The 23046-nt window shown below is 44.3% G+C and overlaps 2 protein-coding genes across 5 annotated transcripts; one reads left to right on the top strand and one right to left on the bottom strand.

Moving 5' to 3' along the window:
• Positions 1 to 11416: 11416 nt before the first annotated feature.
• Positions 11417 to 22326, bottom strand: LOC120644811 (putative disease resistance RPP13-like protein 3). 3 transcript variants are annotated; one of them, XM_039921528.1, is made up of 3 exons: positions 21749 to 22307; positions 13344 to 14228; positions 11417 to 13172 (listed from the first exon to the last, which is right to left on the bottom strand). In XM_039921528.1, the coding sequence occupies exons 1-3, from the start codon at positions 22240 to 22242 to the stop codon at positions 11579 to 11581; spliced, it is 2973 nt and encodes a 990-aa protein (XP_039777462.1). In that variant the 5' UTR covers positions 22243 to 22307; the 3' UTR covers positions 11417 to 11578. The 3 variants fall into 3 exon arrangements, with proteins under 3 accessions (XP_039777462.1, XP_039777463.1, XP_039777460.1); XM_039921529.1 differs by adding an exon at positions 18087 to 18321 and having other exon boundaries at positions 11417 to 14228; positions 21749 to 21894; XM_039921526.1 differs by having other exon boundaries at positions 11417 to 14228; positions 21749 to 22326.
• LOC120644812 lies at positions 19501 to 21170 on the top strand. 2 transcript variants are annotated; one of them, XM_039921530.1, is made up of 2 exons: positions 19501 to 20019; positions 20720 to 21170. In XM_039921530.1, the coding sequence occupies exons 1-2, from the start codon at positions 19625 to 19627 to the stop codon at positions 20772 to 20774; spliced, it is 450 nt and encodes a 149-aa protein (XP_039777464.1). In that variant the 5' UTR covers positions 19501 to 19624; the 3' UTR covers positions 20775 to 21170. The 2 variants fall into 2 exon arrangements, with proteins under 2 accessions (XP_039777464.1, XP_039777465.1); XM_039921531.1 differs by having other exon boundaries at positions 20707 to 21170.
• Positions 22327 to 23046: the final 720 nt, after the last annotated feature.

Raw genomic sequence — 23046 nt, 5'->3', positions numbered from 1 at the left:
AACCTGGTAAAAATATAAGGGTTTTTTTATTCGTGCCATTATAATTTTGCGACTTTGGAAGAATGTCATTACTATTTATGTTATTGGAAACTTGCCATTACAATTCTTCACTTCTTTGAACCGTGCCATTTTATACGTCTTTGATGCCCTTGGACCCACACGCAGACCTGCGTATTTTCGTATGGCCCAAAATACCCCTGCTGCTTCTCTCCCTTCCACTCACTGACGTGTGGGGCCCACACGTCAGCTTCTTCTTCAACCTCCTTCCTCCTCTCCACCACGCGCTGCCTCACGGAGCTCCATCCTCGCCTCCAACCGCGGCACGCCTCATGGAGCTCGACGTCGGGCCCCTCGTCACGACCGGAACAGCGATGCAGCTCGCCGCCGCCTCCAGCCTGCTCCGCGTCGACCAAAGCGTCCGCGCGGACCGCGAGCTCGCAGCTGCCGTGCGCAAGGTGCTCGCCATGGCCATCGTGCTCGGAGAGGCCGCCGCGCACGTCCTGCTGGGGCGTACGTGCCCGTCGGCGCGCTGAGCGGCCCGCTCATCGTCCTCCAGCTCCTCTTCGCCACCGCCGTCGTCGTCGTCCTCCGCCTAGATCTGGCAAGGGAGCGGAGGGCCGGCGGCGCCGGGATCCGGCCGCCAGGATCCGTCGGCATTGGGGCTGCGGGAGGAGGGGAGGGCGCGGCGGTGGCGGCGGCGGGCCCGCGCGAGGGCGCAGCGGGGAAGGGGCCCTCCCGGCGGGGAGCAGGCCGATGGCGGCAGGTGGGGCGGAGGTGGGCAGCGCGTGGTGGAGAAGAGGAGGTTGAAGAAGAAGCTGACGTGTGGGCCCCACACGTCAGTGAGTGGAAGGGAGAGAAGCAGCAGGGGTATTTTGGGCCATACGAAAATACGCAGGTCTGCGTGTGGGTCCAAGGGCATCAAAGACGTATAAAATGGCACGGTTCAAAGAAGTGAAGAATTGTAATGGCAAGTTCCAATAACGTGAATAGTAATGACATTCTTCCAAAGTCGCAAAATTATAATGGCAGGAATAAAAAACCCAAAATATAAATGCAGCTCAGCGTGGAGAAGTCGAGAAGATGCCGCGGTGGCTACAGCACTCCATCCGTTTCAAAATGCAGTTTGTTTTAGTTTTTAATATATTTATTTTGTTACGTATTTAGATATATATTATCTAGATACATAATAAATACAATATATTCTAAAAAAGTCAAAACAATTTGTATTTTATATTAAAACAGGTCAAATACGTATTATCAATTCAACCCGCCAATGCAGGTACCCGCAGGTTTTAAACTTAATAGCGTGTGTATCATCACCTACTTAGAATCTAACAATCCTATGTAATCGGCCTACCTCAACAAGGGAAGCCCACCCTAAGAAACACCTTGCAAACCCCCTCCCCCGCTCTCTCCCTCTCCCGGCAACGGTTATGCCGACGGGCGTGCTCCTGCAGCTGTGGATGGGGCCAGCATCACAGCCCCACAGCAGAGGGTTTTTTTAGGGGTAGCGAACTTCATTAAACAGCTAAAACGTAATGAATACAAACCCCCATTACAAGCCACACATGGCGGCCAGGGGAATCATAAATGGCACTCTTTGCCAAGTTATGCACTTCAATATTGGATTCTCTTCGCTCGTGGACGAACTCAATCTTCAGAAAATCTTCCACTCTCGCCTTGTGATATGGCTATAGGTGATCATTCCTCCGGTCTAAATGCTCCTAACTGCATTAAGGCAGTCACTCGCCACTCTAGCCCGCCGGATTAGGAGATCATTTGCCAGGGCAAGACCCTCCCTGCAAGCTAGAGCCTCCAATATTTCTGGATCAGACACGCCAGCAAAAATCAAGGTTGATGCTCCCAAATAACAGCCAGAACTATCCCTAGCTATAGCAGCCACTGCAACCGACCTTGAGTTTTTTGACAAGGTTGTGTCCTCATTGATCTTGGCGAAACACGGCGGCGGGGAGATCCACCTAGGTGGTGGTCATGAACATGCTGTGCTGCCCGCTGCTTCGGCTTCGTCAGGTTGAGATCGCTAATAAAGCGTTCCACAAAACTGTGTGTAGATAATGGACTCTGAAAAATACCCTCGTGAATTGCCTTTCTTCTTGCATACCAGATTGCCCACATGTTGATAGTCACACGGACCAGATCCTCTTGGGGCAGTGACGAGAAGGTTTGTGCAAGCCATGCTCTAGCATCCTGCTCCTGCAAACACCCTATGAACTCTGTGATGTCTTCCTTCTCCAACGCCCAAACACATTTTGCTAAATTACATTCCAGCAAAGACCAAAGAGTGTCTCCATGAATCCTCCATACCACATATAGCATATGAACTGTTCACTGCCATTTTCCTATGATGTAGCACGTCACCAAAAGGAATCGACTGCCGAGCCAATCGCCACAAGAACATTTTGATCTTGGAAGGTACATGAACCTGCCATAGAGTAGTCCATTCTTTTTCTTCCGATTTGAAGTCCGACTTCCCCGGTCGACCCTCTCGCCATGCTGCAGTTCTCTCTCTGTTACTCACCAACATGCGGTTGGTTGATCTCACTGAAAACATGCCCTTCTTCTCATAACGTCTGGCCCAAAAATCATCTTGGCATCTAGTACTGTGTGGAATGCCGCTTATTGCCTCGACATCCATTGGATTGAAAAAGTCCTCCAACTTTTGCTAATCCCAGCACGCTGTTGTCTGGTTGATGAGTTCACAGACTAGGCTCGGCGGGTTAGGTTTGGACCTTGCCATAGGACGAAGGAGACCGTCTCTGGGCAACCAGTTCATGTTCCATATTTCTATCGACTCGCCTGTTCCGATTCGCCGTATAATGCCTTGTGAAAGAACATCTTTCCCTTCCATGACAACCTGCCATATTCTAGACGGTCGCGTTCCCTCGCTATCCTTCAAGAAATTTCCGTTGGGGAAGTACACCGACTTGAGAATCCGAGCACTCAACGATCCATGATCCTGCAGCACTCGCCATGCTTTCCGGCTAACAAAACAAGGTTGAATAATTCAATATCACGAAACCCCCAGACCTCCACTGAACTTTGGCATCATCATGTCTGTCCACGCAACCCAGCACGTCTTCCGCTTCCCCTCCTTGCTACCTCACCAAAACTTTTGAAGTACACTGTTGATGCTTTTGCAGAGTCCCTGTGGGAGCGTAAAGCATGACATCGAGTATGTCAGTATGGCCTATGCCACAGCTTTGATCAGAACCTCTTTGCCTCCTGCCGGCAAAGATTTTTCCATCCAACCCTGCACTCATTTCCACACCTTGTCCTTCAGATATTTGAAAGCTCTGTTCACCGAGGCACCCACATCAGATGGCATGCCTAGATATTTTCACTCAAGGACATATTATGGACATCCAACAGATTCATGATTTCCCCCTAGTGCTATGAGAAACACCTTTGGCAAAATAAATTGACGATTTATCCATGTTTACCTACTGGCCAGATGCTCGACAGTACACTTGCAGAACCTCAAGTATCTCCTGGCGCTCTCCATGTTTGCTCTAAAGAATAGCAGGCTATCATCGGCAAAGAGTAGGTGAGCCACCAGAGCTGATGGTGCCACCATGATCCCATTAAGATTCGGTGATTGGATTCTTGATTTTATAAGGCACTGAAAGGACCGTGATGTCGCCTAGAGGGGGGGTGAATAGGCGCACCTACAAATTTTCACTCAAATATAGCGGATTAAATTCACTGTCTGCCAAACCCGGAACTTCCGGGTTTCAAATCCGGAACTTCCGGATTTGGGCTAGACAGTGGGTGAACTCGGAACTTCCGGGTTTGTCAATCCGGAACTTCCGAGTTCACTCAGAACAGAGTGAACACAAAGAGTAGTGCTAATAAATGAATGTAAATTCAAACCCCAATTGTAGAGTCTGCTCAGAGAAGTTCCTTGAGCAGGTTCACGCAGATCCTGCACATACGAAACACAATATCTCCAAGACACAAGTGTCTAATGGAGAGCTCCTCAAATCCACAAAACAAATGTAAATGCGATGAACACAAGGATTTGTTTTACCGAAGTTCAGATTCACCCCGTGCACCCACGTGTGAATCCTAGTCTCCGTTGAGGAAGCTTATGTCGACCCCAAGGTCAAACTATCTCCTCCTTCCACTATATGACCATGCGCCTTCGTGGCACAAGATCGGTGCTGCAACAAACTTGCCGCTGCTCACCACAATCCTTGGGAGCTAGCCGGTGATGCCTAGCCGTCTAGGAGGCTTCACCTCCAAGAGTAACAAATGCGAATCACACAAATCACGGCTAATCTCAAATGCTCAAGGTTTGTTGTGCTCTCTAGTGCTCTCAAGCATTCACTCTCTCAACCCAACTCAAGAATATACACTAATCACACAATCTCACAAAGAGAGGTTGGGGAGAGCTCAACTATGGCTACCAAGCTTCTTGGGATGACCAGCAATGAACAGAATAGAGCCTGGAACAGCAGCCCACCAAGGAGGGGGCTAAAAGGTATAAATAGCCGGTCCCAACAAAACTAGCCGTTATGTGACAGTTAGAACCCGGAACTTCCGGATTCTACAACCCGGAACCTCCGGGTTTTCAAATCAACTAGCCGTTAGTACTACGTGTGCCAAATCTGGAACTTCCGGATTCCAAATCCGGAACTTCCGGATTTGCCCTGGCAGCAATGTTAAAATGTGTATGTGAGGCTTTTGTGTCTCTCTCAACTTATATGGGTTACTTGAGCACTGAGACTAAACCAAAGACCATTGTGATGCATCCCTCTTGATAGTACGGCATACCTAAACTCAAGATCAAAGATTAATTATATTTCAACTTCTTGAGCTTCTCTTTTTCATCCTAAGCCGTGTGTTGATCAATCACAATCTGAGGTGTGCATCCAACTTGGCTTCTTTACTTTGAGCACATCTTCCTTGAGCTAGTGACCTTGAACCTTTATCTTCGAATGAAATCCACTTCTAGTTCAAGTCACCGTCTTCACAATAAGATTCTAGAAAGATTGATACTTCCCAACATGAACACCACACATGACCAAGATTCTTCAAGTTGAACCCAAAGAACGTTTCGTCACCCTAGCATTGGTTCCTCGGCACAACCACAATTGCCCTTTTCCAAGCTTAGTACCTAGAAACCCATTCCCGAATTCCAACTCTTCATCCTTGCATCACATATAGCTTCATGTAGGCTTGTATCACATTTAACTTACAATGAAATCTATTTTGATCCACAAGCAATTTTTCTTCTCTAATGAATGACACTTGTCAATATGAAATTCTCCATGTCTCTTAGAATTCTTGGACTTGATCATTATCGGTTTCTTTGCTCATGCCAAGCCTTTGCTTACATAGCCTCTAGAAACACGCCTTTCGATCCCATCCATTTATCCTCAAGAGCCCTCTTGAACTCACATTGATTTTGCCATTACATTGAGCGTCATTTCTTTCATGCTTGCTTGATCATTAACTATCTCATACATTCCTTATGACAAGTTTCTCCAATTGTGAGACTATGCCTAAGCATACACCTTTGTCTCATTCACAATACCTTGGCTTGTCATTTTGAATTCCACTTACATCAACAAGCTTCATTTGGATATACGAATAAATTCTTTATCGTTGATACATATCCCAATTTCCATGGTAGCTGTTGTTTGTTAATATTCTCATACTAGAAAATGTCATTCATCTTGTCATATGAGCATGTGTCTTGAATCTTGATTCATTTCATCACATAGATTACAATTGTGATAATCAATTCCTGCTCATATACTCAACAAGATAGTTAGCCCTTTAATCCTGGTGTCAATCAATCCACCAAAACACACTAGGGGTCGAGATGCACTTTCAATCTCCCCCTTTTTGGTGATTGATGACAACACCGATTAAAACTTACAAAAAGATATAACAAATATAGCTTTTGAATTTTCAGATTTTGTAGGGGCTTCCCCTTACTATGTGCATTTAATGGAATTCAATCAATTTGGCCTCAAATGCCCTTTTGCACATATTCACAAGAAAAACAGAGAGCTCCCCCTAAATCTTAGCATCCGTGGAGTGCAAAACAAATATGTGATCAAATAATACGTGATGCATATGACAGATATCTCACACAAAAGGAAGATAAGAGAAGCAGGTCAGTTCTGGTCAGGCAAACCCGGAACTTCCGGGTCCCAAATCCGGAACTTCCGGATTTGCCAAGCAGAACTGGCCAAAAACAACAAAACATCATTTCATCACTTTTTATCACACTAACAAGCATCACATACTAGTTTAAAGTATCTAAACATGGTTCACCACACAATATCACACAATACAATTTGTTCTTAAGTCCTCATGAGCTAAAACGAATTTATTACATGGCATGTGGCATCCCACACCCAAATCCGGAACTTCCGGATTTGGAAACTCGGAACCTCCGGGTTTGCCTGACCAGAAGCACTGAAAACTGAGTAGAAGCTTTAATCTTCAATAATCTCTCCCCATTTGTCATCTATCACCAAGAAGGGTCTGAGAGGAGTCTTTCTGGGGCTTCTACTACTGATCATCATCCTCATCGTCTTGTCTTCCATCTTGCCTACTCGAACCTTGTCCGGCATCACCAACATGTTGGTCAAACATCCAAGCTCCATAAGCATCGAACCCATAAGATGGTGGTGGTGGTGGAAACTGAGGAGCCTGAGGCACGAAAGGAGCGGTCGAGGGGTCAACAACAGTAGGGTTAACATAGGATGTGGTGCCACTACCATAGAGCTGCCCCCAATAATCTTCTTGCTGATATCTAGCATTCATTTGCTCCATAGTTTCAGGCTCACTTTGCTGTCCTTCTGAGCCAATGGGTGAGGGAGGATCATTGGGCAACATGGCTTCTTGCAATTTCTTTAGCCTCAAAGTGTCTTTCTTCCTTCTTTCCCTCTCCTTGTGCACCACATCATTTGTGGACTTGCACATCCCAAAAATCATGTTGAACATCTTTCTAATTGGAGAGGGAGGCTTTTCCCAATTTTGAGATCTAGAGCCACCACGCCTAGAATATGAGCGAGTAGGGACATGTGGTGCACTAGGAGCATGTGGGTCTGTATCACCATCACCTGGAGCTGCAGCTTGCTCTCTAGATGCAATAATTTCAGCAAGAGTGAGTCCGGGGTGTGAGTCCATCTTGACATCAACAGGAGGATGTTTGTAATCACATTCAAATCTTTTGTTGGTCTTTTGATCAATCATGAACATGAGATAAGCTCCAAAACCACAACACTTTTGAGGTGATTCAGATATGGATTTGATTTCCTCCCATATGTAATCAAACACACTGAACTCTGGCTCACTAGGAGTTAAAGCATATAGCAAATTCTTTCCATATGACGATATATTGTGAGCATCACCCTCTCTAGGAGCAAGTGTCTTCCTAAAGAACTTGTTAAGATATGCATAAAATGGAATTAGTCCTTTAGGCCCCCCCAAACTCTGACTCCCTGCTGGGTAAGTACATGCATTTCATTTCCTCTTTGGGGAGAGGAGAGCTAAGGTGAAGTCTAACTCTTTCTGCATCAGCTCTCCCAAATCCAAACATGACTGCAAACTCAACATAACTAATTTTATATCATTTTCCCTCTGTCATCCAATTTACCCATCTCATATCATCATGTGTTTCAAAATAGCAAGTGGCATAAAATTGGGCAATCACTTCAATGTTCCAATCATATTGAAATGCTATGATTTTGTATATGTGCTTAGCCTTGCATGCACTAATGATCTCATTAAAGATTGGATCTCCCATGCTCTCAAGTTTTGGCCAATTCATAAATTGAGAGCGTGCCACTTTGTATTTCTTGCTAAGAATTGCACTCACATAGAAGTCATTCATCTTGTCATATGAGCATGTGTCTTGAATCTTGATTTATTTCATCACATAGATTACAATTGTGATAATCAATTCCTGCTCATATACTCAACAAGATAGTTAGCCCTTTAATCGTGGTGTCAATCAATCCACCAAAACACACTAGGGGTCAAGATGCACTTTCAGGCACGAAAGGCCCTCTGCTGCCAATAGGGACAAGTATGGAGAGATAGGATCCCCTTGACGGATTCCTCTCGATGGTTTGAATTTATCCTGACATTCACCATTAAAAAAGAACTAAGAAAGAAACTGAAGAAATCAGTCGCATTACCATCTGCACCCAGAGTTGATGGAACCCAGTCGAGACATGATCGCCTGAAGGTAGCTCCACTCAACCCGGTCATAAGCCTTTCACATTTCAAGCTTCAGTGCACAATAACGAAGATCCCAAGCTTTCTTCTGCTTCATGGAATGCAGTCACTCGTATGTTGTTATTATATTGTCTGTAATTAGACGACTAGGGACAAAAGCTGATTGTTCTTCTGCGATAACCTTGAGCAATATCACCTTTAGCCTGTTCGCCACCTTTGAAGCAATTTTGTATATGACATTGCACAAGCTAATAGGTCGACCCAACTCATCCACACTTTCAACCTTCGGTATATTAGTACAATCAGAGTGTCATTGATACTCGACACATCGTCTTCTTCTCTTAACACTCTTAGCACCACCGAAGTCACTTCTTCCCCACATAGGTCCCAATGGAATTGAAAAAAGTGTGCAGGAAAGCCATCCGGACCTGGTGCCTTTGTGGGAAACATCTGGAACAAAGCTTCTTTCACCTCCTTCCTCTCAAAAGGAGCAAGTAGCTGGTCATTCATCGCAGGTGTAATTTTGGTTGGGACAGTATCTAGTACCAGCTCCATGTCGCTCACTCCCTCTGAACTGTACAAATTCATATAGAAGGCCATTGTCATTCTACCCATCTCCTGAGCATCTTCAGTAACTTGGCCATCTGGCCGCTTTAAGCAGCTGATCTTGTTCTTCTTCCTGCATTGGGTAGCCCGAAGATGGAAAAAGTGGTATTTTTATCCCCTGCTGTTAGCCATCTTATCCTAGATCATTGCTGCCACATGATCTCCTCCCTATGGTTTAGTTCGAGGATCTTGTCCGTGATCTTGATCTCTGCGTGAGATGGCCCAGACCGGTTTGGATCTAGCTGCAGCTTGTCAAGTTCCTCCTTGAGTTTCTGAAGTTCGAGTCGAACGTGCCCAAACGTTTGCTTCCCCCAACCGGCTAGTCTGCCTGCGGCTTCTAATAGCTTGCGGTTCAGATCATTAAGTGTCAGCGCTTTCTCCCCTTGCCAAACATCTGCTAGCCAAGGTCTAAACTCTTCATGTGTCTCCCACATCATCTCATACTGAAATCTCCTCCTCCCCTTAAGATGTCGACGCTCTAGCTCCTGATTCCAGTGTAACAGTATTGGCCCGTGCTCCGAAGCTGCGACCGACAAGTGACGAACTCTCGACAGAGGGAAACGCCCACACCAGTCTGGTGTTGCAAGAGCCCGATCCAGACGGACCCACAAAAAGATCCACCAGCGACCTTCTTCTCATACGTCCAGCTTCTCCCCTCATAGCCTAGATCATACAGCCCACAAACATCAACCATCTCACAGAAACCGACAATCTGAGTGTAGCCCCGTTCCTGCACTCCCGTTGTAGAACCTCATTAAAATCACCAATGCACAACCAATGCAGAGCGATGATGACTTTATATGCTTCAACAAATCCCATGGCTTGAACCTCTCGCTGACCTGTGCTTCTCCATAAACACATGTTAATCTCCATGGATCACCACCCACCTCAGTGACGATAGCGTCGATATGGTACTACGAGTAAGGTAAAATCTCAATCTTTATTTCATTATTCCAGAAAATTCCTAGGCCACCGCTACGACTAGAACTGCTTACAGCAAAAGCATTGTCAAAGCCGAGCGTACTCTTGAGACCTTTCTACACGTAACTTGTGAACTTGAGTTTCAAGCACGCATAGAATAGATGGGCCAAATTTCTTCGCCAGATCGCGAAGTTCTTTCACTGTCAAGGGGTTACCCAGCCCTCGACAGTTCCAGCTAATGAGCTCATTGCACCCGGAGGTCCTCGTACTTGGAGACCGCTCTGTTCTTCATGGGAGATGAATTTGCACTCATGGGAGCTGCCTTCTTCAATCACTTCAGTTCTTATGATAGATCCATCGCTCTTTCGGCCCCTCCCTTAGAATATTCCTTCGACACTCAACCTTTCCGAGAAGAGATGAATAGATCATGGTTAGAATATTCCTTCGACACTCAACCTTTCCGAGAAGAGATGAATAGATCATGGCTAACTGACTACCACTCGCAAAACCCTAGAACCTCACCCTCCCATCAAAGCCGGGCAGCTGAGCAAAGATAGCCCCTTGGTCAGCCCGAGCAGGAGGAGTGGAAAGGTCACGGGAGTAGAGGTGAATCCTCTGCCGGTGAGAGATTACTGCCGCAGTCCCCGAGCCCCTCCGTTGGGTCAAATCGGTCACCCCCACAGCAGAGGGCTGGGTCAGCCGGCCAGCAGTGTGGGCTTGCGTGGCGGACCGGTGGCAGGACGGCCCAAATGCGTCCAACCATCCTCCGCTGTGAACCCCTCCCGAAGCTCTGGCAAACTTGCAGTCGCAGCTGTCTATGATGCTGACGACCAGTTTTTCATTCCGCCCAGGTTTCACCTGAGCCGGGAGGCCTAGCCAGACGCTTGCTAGACGGCGCCCTCTCTGTCTTTTCCAGCTTTCAAAATTGCTATAGTATCTGCACCACCTTTGTTTGCAATCTCTGAGTGTACAGTTTCATTTCACTATTTCATAGGATAATTATAGCATTTAATTCTCATATGAGGATGGGTTATATGTGCCATGTGGATCTCCAATCCGATTGGGATCGAAAGTCCGAAACAAATCATTCTCAATGGAGTGTCATGGAGTTTCATGCATTAGGTAACCGTGCCGACTTGGTTTCATCCCCATGTACTAGTAACTCTCTTCCTCCGCATTAAACTCTTTTCCTCTCTTCGTATTTAACATGACATGTCATCTATAGTGTGCTGATGTGATGACATATTAAATAGGGATGAAGCCCCTATGACACTTGCATGAGACTAGCGCCGTGTTTAGTTCCAAAAATCAAAATTCCAAAAAAAAATTTCCGGCACCTGCATGGAGACTTAAATCTAGACGAAATAAAAAATGCATTGCGACTGCTGCCTGTAAATCGCGAGACGAATCTAATGAACCTAATTAGGCTGTAATTAGACGCTAAATTGATACAGTAATGCTACAGTAAACAATTTTTAATGACGAATTAATTAGGCTCATTAGATTCGTCTCGCGATTTACAGACGAGTTCTGTAATTATTTTTGTGATTAGTCTATGTTTAATACTTCAAATGTAGAAAAATGTCTTTTTAAAAATTTTACGGGAGGCAACTAAATACGGCATAGCTTAACCAACCGTTTCTCCCCTCTAATTGCCAAAACACATCAATTTATTGACTTATATTATAAACATTAATAGCATATTCATACTGTTGTACAACGAGGTACAGTACATTATGTATACATTATACATACATGGATGAATGGTAAACTACAAGTGATGTCGGCAATAATGCCGATTCGTCAGAAATAATCACTGTTCTTCTGATACCTATTCCCCCAACACTAATGTCGGATTCTTGGATGAGAATTTCCCTAGGGAGGGAAGCATCAGAAGCTTTGGCAAGTCGTGGAAGGTTAGCTGGACAAGATTTTCTAGCTTGAGCAGGTAGTCTGGGATAAGCTCCAGTTTGGCACAGCTGAAGATGCACAAATGCTCAAGGTGCGAGAGCGATGACAACACACCATCTGCTGATGATTGAACATGCCATTTCACCAACTCCGGTAATCCATTGAACCGGAGCTTTCTTAACTCACGGAACCCATTGGGTGGGATGCTCATGTCTTGGTGCATATATGAATCTTTCCCAAGGATAAGCTCTAGAAGGTTTGGCAAGCCAGCAATCATGTCGATGTGGTTTTGGTTCAATCCTGATCCACAGAGCTCCAGCTTGCTGAGGTTAGGGAGCAAGTAGCTGTAGCTCTGTTCCGTTGCTTGTACCGGGCCATGTATCTTAAGACTTCCAAGATTGCGCAGGACTGGCATAATTAGCAACCTATCTAGTTGGATTTGAGCTCCTTCCTTGACTTCCAAATCCAATGATGTGAGGCACTCCAGGCTGGCAAGATAAGTGAGGAGAGCCTTACAGCGTTTACTTGTCGATAGATTCCATACTTGTAAGGACCGGAGGTTGGTCAATCTCTTCTTCTCGTGAACCCATCGGCCCCAGGGGACACCATGTAGGGTCTGCAGGTTGTTCAACGAATGCACTTGGCGGGGTCCCTTCTTGAGATGTCGCGCTAGCACATGCCGGAGTGCTTTGAGGTTCCAGAACTCCTGTGGGACTGAATCTACATCGGTGTTGGTGATGTCCAGGGTTTGCAGACTTCGGAGCTTCTTGACTGAACTAGGAAGCCCCCTCAACCTGGAGTCTGCAAGTCCGAGGTACCTTAGATGGACCAGCCACCCAATCTCCTCCGGTAAGGTAAACTCTTGAACTGTGCCTTTGAGGTCAATCACCCGCAGAAACGTGCACCGGCAGATGTTGAGGTCGTTGTTAATGCGGCCTGTGATTACCATCCGCACCTGTTGAATGCTATGGCTGTAGCAGTTAGTTATGTTCTTTCTGTGATCATCACTGGGGGCTTCCGGGAATTCGCACAGCAAGGAACGGAGTTTTGGAGTGGAAAGATTCAACCTTGTGTGGGTGTCAAATGCATTCTGAAGGGAGAGCCGACGTATGGCGGCTCGAGGAAGATCAGTGGTACTGTGGTGGACTTGGAGGAAATTGCTGTCACGGGCCTCGGACATGGCGAAGTCAAGGACACTCTCATGGATGCTGACTGTGATGATTTTGTTGTTGTAGCCCACTTGGACCAAATTGATCAGGCACCGGGAGATTAGCATCTTTAGGCAGTCCTCAGCATGCTCTTCCATGGTGTGGCCATCAGTGGCTTGCACAAGTCCTTCAGCAACCCACAGCCGAATAATCTTCTCCGCATCAATGTCTTCCTCAGCCTTGAATGCAGCAAAGTAAAGGAGGCATTGTTTGAGGTACGAAGGCAGGTCATCGAAGCTCAGTATGAGGATCTTTTTAATCAGAGGCTGGTTCCTGAATAGTCCGCCCACAGGCTTTATCTGATTCTGGGTTTCTGCTTGCTGTTCCACTTGTTGCTGCTCTCCTTGTTGACCCGCCTCTCTTTGGTGCTGCTCTCCTTGATGTTGACCTTCTCCAATCTGCAGCTGTTCCATTATTTCTTCTTCCTTTTCTTGCTCCTGCTGCTTCGATTCTCGGTTTCCTTCATCTTCCAGATTCGGTTTTGTTGCTTCTTCTTTCTCTATCTTATCATCTCCATTATTGTTGTGTTTAGAATACTGGAGTAGCAGATCAACTACATCAGTCCACTCATCTTCCTTCTTGGTCCTCAAAAGCCCAGCTAGCAGAGTGACTGCCAGTGGTAAGCTTTGGTCCAACAGGCTCTCAAGGGCCTTAGAATGCACATGCATCTTCCGGAAACCGCTGGGGAAGTCCGATTCTCCAAAGAGCCTTCTGCAGAACATCTCTCTTCCCTGACCTTTTTCCAGCTTCTTTAGTTCCACATAGTGATGGCAAAGCTGTAGCCAGGCAGCAGATGTAACTTCCTTTTTATGAATCCTGCCAGTCATATATTCAAGCTGCCCACTCGAATTGGCAGCAGGAGGATTGGGAGATTTGATCTGTGCTGTGATCAAAATAGCACTTTCTTCATTTTCTTTTTGTGCAGGTAGCACTGCCAAGAAGAACTTCAATTCCTCTAGGCGGCGCACATCATCCAGCACAATTAAGTACTTTTTCTTGCTAAGCTTTTCAGCTAGCTCCTGCATGAGTGCTTCCTCATCCTTTCCTCGGAGATTCTTCTTTGCCTCTGTCATATCTACACTTGTTATTGTTTGCAGGATGATGTCAATGAGGATGTCCACCACCCTAAACTTCTGAGGTAGATGAATCCAGATGTTACAGTCAAATTGGGTCCTGACGCTTCTCGTTTGATAGATGCAGCTGGCCAATGTGGTCTTGCCCACTCCATTTTCCCCTATAATTGCAATCACAGTCTGCAGCGGCTTTTCTCGACAGGTGAGCCATGTGGCAATTTGTTCCATTTTCTCTTTGATACCTACTAGCTTGTCTGGATCTTCAATATTTTCTTCATTTAGATCAGACCTGTGTGGATGTGAACCATGAAGTAGTGAATAACAAGAGTTGATTTTCATTAAAAAATGTGATAATTACATTGAAGACCCTCCAAAAAAAATTTCTAAAGGTTAGTGTCAAGGCGTTCCCATGCTACTAAACACTCTCGTGGGATGCCTTGTCGAGAGGTTATGCTATATGTAACGAAAAAGAATCGAAAATTGTGTGAGATTAGACCGTCTGGTTGGAACCATTAGCGACAAGGACTTTTTATAACACCTTGACTGTGCTATGTCTAACGACATGAATAAAAAAACTTTGTGAAATGAGAGGTTGGAACCATGAGAGCAATGGCTTATTTTTACACTTCAACCTATAGACTTATTATATGATGTATACGGTCTACTATACGGAGCCACAAAAACAGTGTTTATTTGTGTGTTTGTAGTTAGATATTCAAGATACATAAAATATCCATCCTTAGTCGGATGAAGTAACCTTTTACGTGCAAATTGTAGCTCCCCATGATATCTGAAACTTTGCAGTAGGCAACTTTTTAATTTAAAATAGTTTTGATATTCAAATAATCATAAATTTTTTTGGTGAAAATAAAAGATGAGAGGGAATCATGCGCAGGGTTCACCTTACTGGTGGGAACCGGTCCGGTTTGACTGGTTACCGGTCAAACCGGTCCGGTCCGGTTCCGGTTTGGGCCGGTACCAAACCGGCCCAAATTCAAAATTCAAATTTGAATTCAAAAAAATGAAAAATTCCCAAAAAATTTCTAAAAATACTTCAAGGTGCGACGAATCTAATGGTGTCAAATTTTCTCAAAAATTCGTTCGTTTAACATACTTTTCGGGCATTTAAAGTTAAAACAAAAAAGAAAAGGAAAAAAATGAGACGGCCCATTAAGGCCCACTTGGTAAACCGGTCAAACCAGCCGGTAAACCGGTTAAACCGGCCGGTAAACCAGTCTAAACGGCCGGTATACCGGTCCAAACCGGTTACACATGCGATTTTAAATTTGGATTTGAATTCAAACCGGTCAAACCGACCGGTAAACCGGTCTAACCGGTCGGTATACCGGTACGAACCGGTTGAACTGAGTTTTTTGAATTCAAATTTGAATTTGACCGGTTTCTACCGGTCCGGTAAACCGGAACCGGTGGGCGCCGGTTTGGTCCAACCGGTCGGTTAGGAAAACCCTGATCATGCGAGGGGAAGGCCGTTGTTCGAATCTTAGAAATTGAACTAACAAAAAACATGTGATTTAGGACTCTAGAAAAATATTGTTTTCCTACTTTTTCACCGTTCCATCCCTCGAGTGAAAGATAATGATAATTTTCTAACAGACAGTGATTTTCACTACATGAAAAATCATTTACCAAGGCGCTTCCATTTTGTGCTCAGAGGCAGGCAATGTGCGCCCCGTAAATGCAATTAGCCGGCAGGCCCAAGCATCTTGGCCCACCTCTGTAAATCCTTTACACAGGCGGGGAGGTAAGACGCCCACCTTCGTAAGTCGACCTATATACACAGGCGGGCCTCCGCTCGCCCACCTGAGTATATAGGTCGCTACAGAGGCGGGTCTGAAATAGGCCCGTCTCTGTAAATGGGGCCATAGGCCCATCTCTGCTAATGCCATTTACAGAGGTGGGCCTATATATGCCCGCCTGTATAAATGGCCTTTCCTACATAAGGCAGGCTGAGCTGCCATGTTCAGACAACCCGAGCGATCTGAACAGAATAGTGGCGGCCTGCTTTGTGCCCAAAACAAGGGAGTAGAGGGTGTTGCTCTTCAATTCCTTTTGGAAATAGTTTCCCTAAGGTATGTAGATGCCATTTCTATGTTTTATTTGAAGTTTTTCTCCAATTTTGTTGGTTAATTAGGGTTTAATTTGTTCTAGATCTTGAGAGGCGTTTTGACCATTTAGGCACCAAATTAGCTCAAATTAGTGGCTTGTCTTCCCTCAAATGAGTGGATTCATTATATGACTTCATTTTCTTGCCTCAGTTTGATGCTTTTAGGAATTTTTAATTAATAGTATTTTAATAAAAAATTACATAAATAAAATACATTTATAAAAATTGTAAAATTAGCACTCTGTCACCATTTGAAGTGGCTACAAGGGACCTGTCGCCACTTCAAATGGCAACAGGAATATGTGGCAGCCACTGTGGCGGCCGTCGGAGTACCAGCGTGGGCTGTACAATCCTGTCCCCAATTGAAATGGCGACAGGTCTCCGCTAGGTGGGATGTCTCTACAAGCCTCTGCTGGATGGTGGTTGTGTACGCGTGGCTCGATGCGTTCCCAGCTACTGTATTAACCAACCCATTTCCTAGACAAGTAAAGATGCTCCACTGCAAGCTCAACTGATCATCTGATTCACTGGCGAACGAGTTCACTACCGTGCATGTAGGGGTGCAAGCGGGTTCGTCTGCGAACCCGTAAATAGTATTTTTTTCGTGGCTTTGCGGGAACCCGCAAAAAAATGAACCGCTTAAATCCCTACATGCATCGACAGGACGTAATACTGCATCGAGATGCACTGACAATGCAATGTAGGGCATCTGATCAGACCTGAGACTGACCTCAGCAGCCTACGGTGCTCTTGTGGAAGTTGTGCACGTCAGCAGGTAAGAAGACAAGCAACGCAGGCTCCCGCCGGACGTTTTCAAATTTAGGCCGCTCCACTTCCATTCCGTCGCTGACGAGGACTGCTAGCGTGGACAATATACACGCCTGCTAGGTAACCTGCTGAGGTCAGTCTGACCTGACACACACACAGAGAGAGAGGAGCTGACTCATGGCTGACTTGAGTAGGAAGAACTGGCGGTTACCTGTCGCCACTTCATGCCACTTGAAGTGGCGATAAGGTCCTATTGCCAGCCATTTTTCTTGAAGTGGGAACAGGCCCTCGTTCTCCACACCATGCAGGACTTGCTACCTCGCCGCCTATGTGGATGCCACGGTGGCCAACACAATGGCACCTATCACCACTTCAAATGGGGACAGGGCCTAATCGCCATTTGAAGTGGCGACAGGTCTCTTGTCGCTTCAAATGGTGACAAAGTGCTAGTTTTGCAATTTTTATAAATGTATTTTATTTCTGTAATTTTTCATTAAAATACTGTTATTTAAAAATTTCCATTTTTTGGTCCTTACGAGGTTCATCAAGAATGGAAAAATTATTGGATCTAAATCTATATATAATGAACTACTTCTAGATTCACATTAGCTAGCTATTTCATTAAGAATAATGGGAAACATAAGTGTTGCAACAATTAAATTATTTCAATAGAGATATATTATAATCTTTTTTGCATAAAAGTTATTAATTTATCCTTAATTTAATGCTTAGATACATAGATATTGAGTTATGAAGGATTTAATTAATAAATTTGCATAACTTTTTATGAAGGTTTTTATTTTGCAATAATTTGCTAAAATAATGTGTTGACTGATGGAGTATTTTATGTATGAAGGATTTTACTACAATATTTCTTTTTGCATAAATTTTTATGAATGTTTTTATGTATAGCAGTAAACGTGCATTGATGCTTAAAAAGAAAAGTAGAACTCTTTATTGATGCGATTAATTTTTTGATATCTCAGATGGACGGAGACGGAGAATGGATGTACAATACAGCTAGAACTGAACCAGCATATGCCACAGGAGTTTCCGCGTAAGTCGACATAAGGGTAGGAGTTTCCGCGTAAGTCGGGCATAAGGGCAGGTCGCGGTGATAATTGGGTCATGAGAGAGCACAGACGATGTGGGTACATGTTTTGCACCATTGAAAAGGACAGAAAAATTCGGGTGGTCCAAAACAGTGGCATTCAGTATGAAGTCATCGACAACACTGGCCAAAAGAGCACTTACTTTGGGTTTATTGAAGATATCTGGGAATTAGCCTATGGAGGACTATGCAGATTTCCTTCTTCAAATGTCAATGGGTTAGACACCCAAATGATGTGTTGGTGGAGATATTCAGTTTCAGAAGCCTCGACCTCACCAATGTGGGACATAAAGACAAGCCATGGGTTGTTGCTGAGCACGTCGCCCAGGTTTTCTATCTAATCGATCTCTCATTTTGAGAGGAAGCACCTAGCTGTATCTGGGAAGCAAAAAATCCTAGGAGTTAAGAATATGGAGGATGTGGAGGAATAGAATAAGTACGACGAGATGACACTCTTCACAGATTTTCTGCGTAGGATCAAGCTTGTAAAAGAACCAATGCCAAGCCCTGGGGCAGGGTGCGAGAAGATGGTGTAGTGAAACTTGTTAGTGGTTAATTACTTTCCAAATTAATATATGATGGACGTGATGATGATGTCACTTTATTGCTGGGGCTTAAGTTATGTAACTTAATGTATGCATGGATGCACGTGATGATGATGTCACTTTATTTGCCAGGGCATAAGTTATGTAACTTAATGTACGCATGGATCCAACTCGATCGTGCCCAATGTTTGTGCTATTGAAGTGAAAGACGTTTTATATTAATTATGTGGAAACAAAATAATAGAATAATAAGATTTTTGGAAAATTTATTGAAAGAAATAATACAAACAAGATTTTAAAAACTATTAAAAAAGAATGAACATTTCTAATATTTATCAACACAAATAATAAAAAAAATAATTTTTTCAAAATTTCTAACACAAATAACAAAAGATAAAGATTTTTAAAATTTGTTAACACAAAAAATAAAAGAATAAGAATATTCAAATTTATTAACACAAAAAATAACATGATTTACAAATTATTTAACACAAATAAACAAAGATAAAGATTTTTGGTACTTATTAACACAAATAAACAAAACAATAATTTTACAAAATTACTAACACAAATAACAAAAGATAAAGATTTTTAAAAATTGTTAACACAAAGAACAAAAGAACAAGAATATTAAAATTTGTTAACACAAAAAAAGAGAGAATAACAATGATTTACAAATTATTTGTCATAATAAACAAAGATTAAGATTTTTTTTGTTTTGTTAACAAAAATAAAAAATAATAATTTTACAAAATTAGTAACACAAATAACAAAAGATAATGATTTTTAAAATTTGTTAACACAAAAATTAGTAGAACAAGAATTTACTAAATTATTAAAACAAATAACAGAAGATCAAAATTTTACATAATATTAAAAATTGAAACAGAAAAAGAAATGGAAGAAAACATTTAACTACACAGGCCAGCTTAACCGCGGCCGCCTATGTAACTGGTTTCTAGATCGGCAGGCGTAACAGCACCCACTCGTGTAAGTGATTTCATCTATGAGTTTTGCACGCGCTCTGGAAAACCTAAGGCCCGGTGCGTGATATCGAAAAGACACTGTGGGCTGCCAAATTTTTCCGTGGCCTGCGCCCCCGCCACTGTCGTCCTCACTGCCGTCCCCCCTAGTCAATGTCCGTGCATCCTGCAGCCTTCTGCCATCCTGATTGCCGCACCCGCAGCGGCGTGGCCTCATGTGCTGCCACCGGCGCCGGCCTCACCGCCGCCATCTCCAGCCCGCGCACGCCGCCTCCACACCGGCCTCTCCACCCTCTCCTCGCGGCGGCGCTACCTCGTGGCTCGCGCGTGCCCTGTCCTCACCACCACCCGGCCCGCGAGTGCCCCTCTTCGACATCCTCCCCGGCCTGCGGCTGCCTCTGGCCCAGGCGCCATCGTCCTCACCGCCGCCACCGTCCCCAGCCTTCTCCCGCCTCCGCCAACCACCGCCGGTGCGCCGCCCTCCTTGGTAAGCTCCGGTCGGCCCCTTCTCTGCAGAGTGTGCTCCTCCACGAGCTCAACAAATTCAGGTGCGTCGTTTTACCATGAGAATTGGGCAAATGTGGTGCTGATTGGAGTGGCTATACGTGAATTCTGGATTGTCTGTTGATTTAGATGGTTTGGATAGCTGATTTATCCATCCAAGGGATCAATCTTTGGGAGGTTTTCTGAAATCCGTAGATGTGGATTTCAACTTTCCTCTAATGTTGAGTGGATTCTGCACTCTAGATGTACCCTTCAGTTGATAATTTAGTAAGCAACAATTTACCCTTCATGTTTGGATAGTTGGAGCCCCTGTTTCTATCCAGCCACAGTTAGTGACTTTATTAATATCTAAGCTGTGGGGTCCTTTTCCCTGCCACTTTTGAAACAATTTGTGGAATTTAAATGGAAAATTGATGGAATCTAATAGAAAAATAGTGGAATTTTAATAGAATATTTGGATTGTGAAATTAAATTTGATGAAATTTGGAATTTGCTATGTTCATTACTGAAATTTGGAATTTGGAATGTGCTATGTGCATTATTAGTGGGATTTGGAATGTGAAATAATTTGGAATTGGTGGAATTATACACCAATTTGGAATAATTTATACACCAATTTAGCAATAATTTATACATGTATTGATGTAGTTCAAATTTGGCTTTGAATCTATGTGCAATCTACATTAGCACAAAAACTTGTTTGATTTGGTAGCTCACTTTAAGAAATTTAGAGACAATCTCCAGGGAGGGCATAGCAGCAGCAGTTGAAGATCAATCTATGGGGCCACTGGAAGATTAACCTATGGGTTGGGTGGGAAGATCAAACGGGCCCAAGCTGCAAAACAAGTTAGGACCGAAAAACCCAATATGGTCCCTGCTTGGGACCCGTCTCAGCTGGTCAACCACAGTTCTGGCTCCGAGTCGGGACTCTGGATCTGAGATGACAGAGTATGAATATGCTTCATTGGATCCAAGCTCGCCCAAGCCCCGACGTTGCCGCGATGACAATGACCTGGATTTCAGTAGTCCGGTCGATGAGGTTACGTGTTTTAGGGTTACTTATGTATGGAAGAAAAATTAAGCTTATCATTCATTTCCTACGGGGAATTTTTCTAATTTTCTGTCATCCCAGCTCCAATCTCGAGTTGTGAAAAATAATGACTTTTTAAATCAATGTTCTAGTCTCGAGCGGTGACATAGTGATTCTGTCACAATTAGTTATATGTGGCAGAGAAAATAAGCTTGTCTTCAACGGAAAATCTCACACATCTATCGAACCATGACAGATGGGATTTTGGACACACGAGAGTTGGACCCTTTGTGTACTGTGTAGTAGTGTTCTCTAGCTCCTTTTAGTGGGGAACTATATCGTTGATGCTGCCACGTCACCACACCTCGGTTCCGGCACTCCCTTGCGGGGCGACTATCCTTCCATTCCCCACGGGAAAGGGTTTTGCTCATGGACATTGAACTGACCATCCAAAAGTTTCAAGCAATAATAATTTGGTTGAAACCGCTACCATCCTGAATTAGTGCTAGTCATATATTTCCTTTCCTGATCCTGAGAGAACTATATATATAATAAAAAGATGAAACCTGGAAGTACTATGCATAGTGTTTCCTATTTGTAACTTGTACTCTCTCTGTCAGAAAGTTGATCCGTATTTTAGGCAACAGAAGAATGTATATTTATCAACTTAGCACAGTGTTGAAATTGAATTGTGTTGTAAATGGCATGTATGCATGGGTGAGGAAGAATGTATATATATATACCAGTCGATATAATACTTTTCCGGGTGAGCCCAGGTTTCGGGGAGGATCTTCAGCTCGTAGCCCTTTCTCGTCTTCTTGATCTCGTCAATCCTTTCTTTGATGTTATCAATTTGGTTACTGATGGAATGGCGGATGAATGGCCGCCAGAGCCACCGAACAAAGGATGGCAGCAAGTCGAGGATGCAATGGCACTTGAGCTTCTCCTTCTGAGAATACTCCTCCAGGAGGTCCTCGGCGTCCAAAGCCACATCACGCGCGTGCGGCACCCACAGCTCAATGTACATGTACTCATTGATCTCCTGCCGACGGCGCTGGTCGGCGTGTCGTAGCAGCGCCCGCAGCCACTCCAGGTCGTCCCTGAGCTGATGTACTTTCTTTCTGACCTTCAACTGAAGCTTCGCCTCTTGGAAAGCCCCCTTCATCAGGGCTTCCGCCGCCCCCTTCGCCATGGCTTCCGTCGCCACCTCCTGCGCCTTGGGCGTGGCCTTGTCCATTGCTTCAACTAGAGTTGTTGTTGCTTCTTTCGGTTTTGCGCTCCACTAGATGGGGGCAGAGGCATCTATTTATAGAGCATGGGGCTGGCAGGGTGGAGTTGTTGAGACTTGAGAGCCTTTAAAGCAAAAATAAATGGGAATGATTAAGAATGAGAAAGAAAAGACAAAGCAAACTAACACAAATTAGGGGTGCAAATTTTGTACTAACAGTACTTAAAGTTTGACTCAACTTAGCCCATGTGCCGCACCTACTGATAACTTATAGTTTTATTTCATGACATACACATATAATTGAATGATGGTTGCTAATAAGAGTGACACAAGCTGCTCTGATCTAGTAATCAGGATATTATGTAGAAGTTATCTGGGCATGCTTTTATTAGTTTATTTCCATGTTGTTGACGATCAAAATTGGCACATAGCTGTTTTGACTGGGCAGAGTCGGCCCGACCGAGTTCTAAGTCGGCCTGGCCGACTTAGTGCCATTGTAGCCGGTCTGGCAGGGCAAGTCGGCCAAGCCGACTTAAACTCGTCCTAGGCCGAGTTTGTAAACCTCTTCAATTTGTCCAATGGACTCCACCATTGCATAGATCTCGTCGAGACGATCGAAATGCATATATAGAAAGCCCAATTTGGAGTCCAGATGGGGGAGTTATGTCTTCCGGAAGATTTGTGCCTATGAAAGTTTGTGTAATCCGAATAGAAGTTGTATTTTATCACGGGATTTGTAAGAGTTTCAACTCTTTTTGGGGCAAGACCTCCCATCTGTGACATTCCAGCCCAGGGCTTAATAGAATTAATAAT

Source organism: Panicum virgatum, chromosome 8K (assembly GCF_016808335.1).
Source record: "Panicum virgatum strain AP13 chromosome 8K, P.virgatum_v5, whole genome shotgun sequence".
Lineage (NCBI taxonomy): Eukaryota > Viridiplantae > Streptophyta > Magnoliopsida > Poales > Poaceae > Panicum > Panicum virgatum.
This window is presented reverse-complemented; position numbering and strand designations above follow the sequence as displayed.

Coding starts and splice junctions, on each gene's coding strand:
- LOC120644812 (XM_039921530.1), top strand. CDS start 19,625: ATGTCCGTGCATCCTGCAGCCTTCTGCCATCCTGATTGCCGCACCCGC. Junction 20,020..20,719: donor CACGAGCTCAACAAATTCAG/GTGCGTCGTTTT, acceptor GACAATCTCCAG/GGAGGGCATAGCAGCAGCAG.
- LOC120644811 (XM_039921526.1), bottom strand. CDS start 22,242: ATGGACAAGGCCACGCCCAAGGCGCAGGAGGTGGCGACGGAAGCCATG. Junction 14,229..21,748: donor GAAAAGTATTATATCGACTG/GTATATATATAT, acceptor ACATCCACACAG/GTCTGATCTAAATGAAGAAA.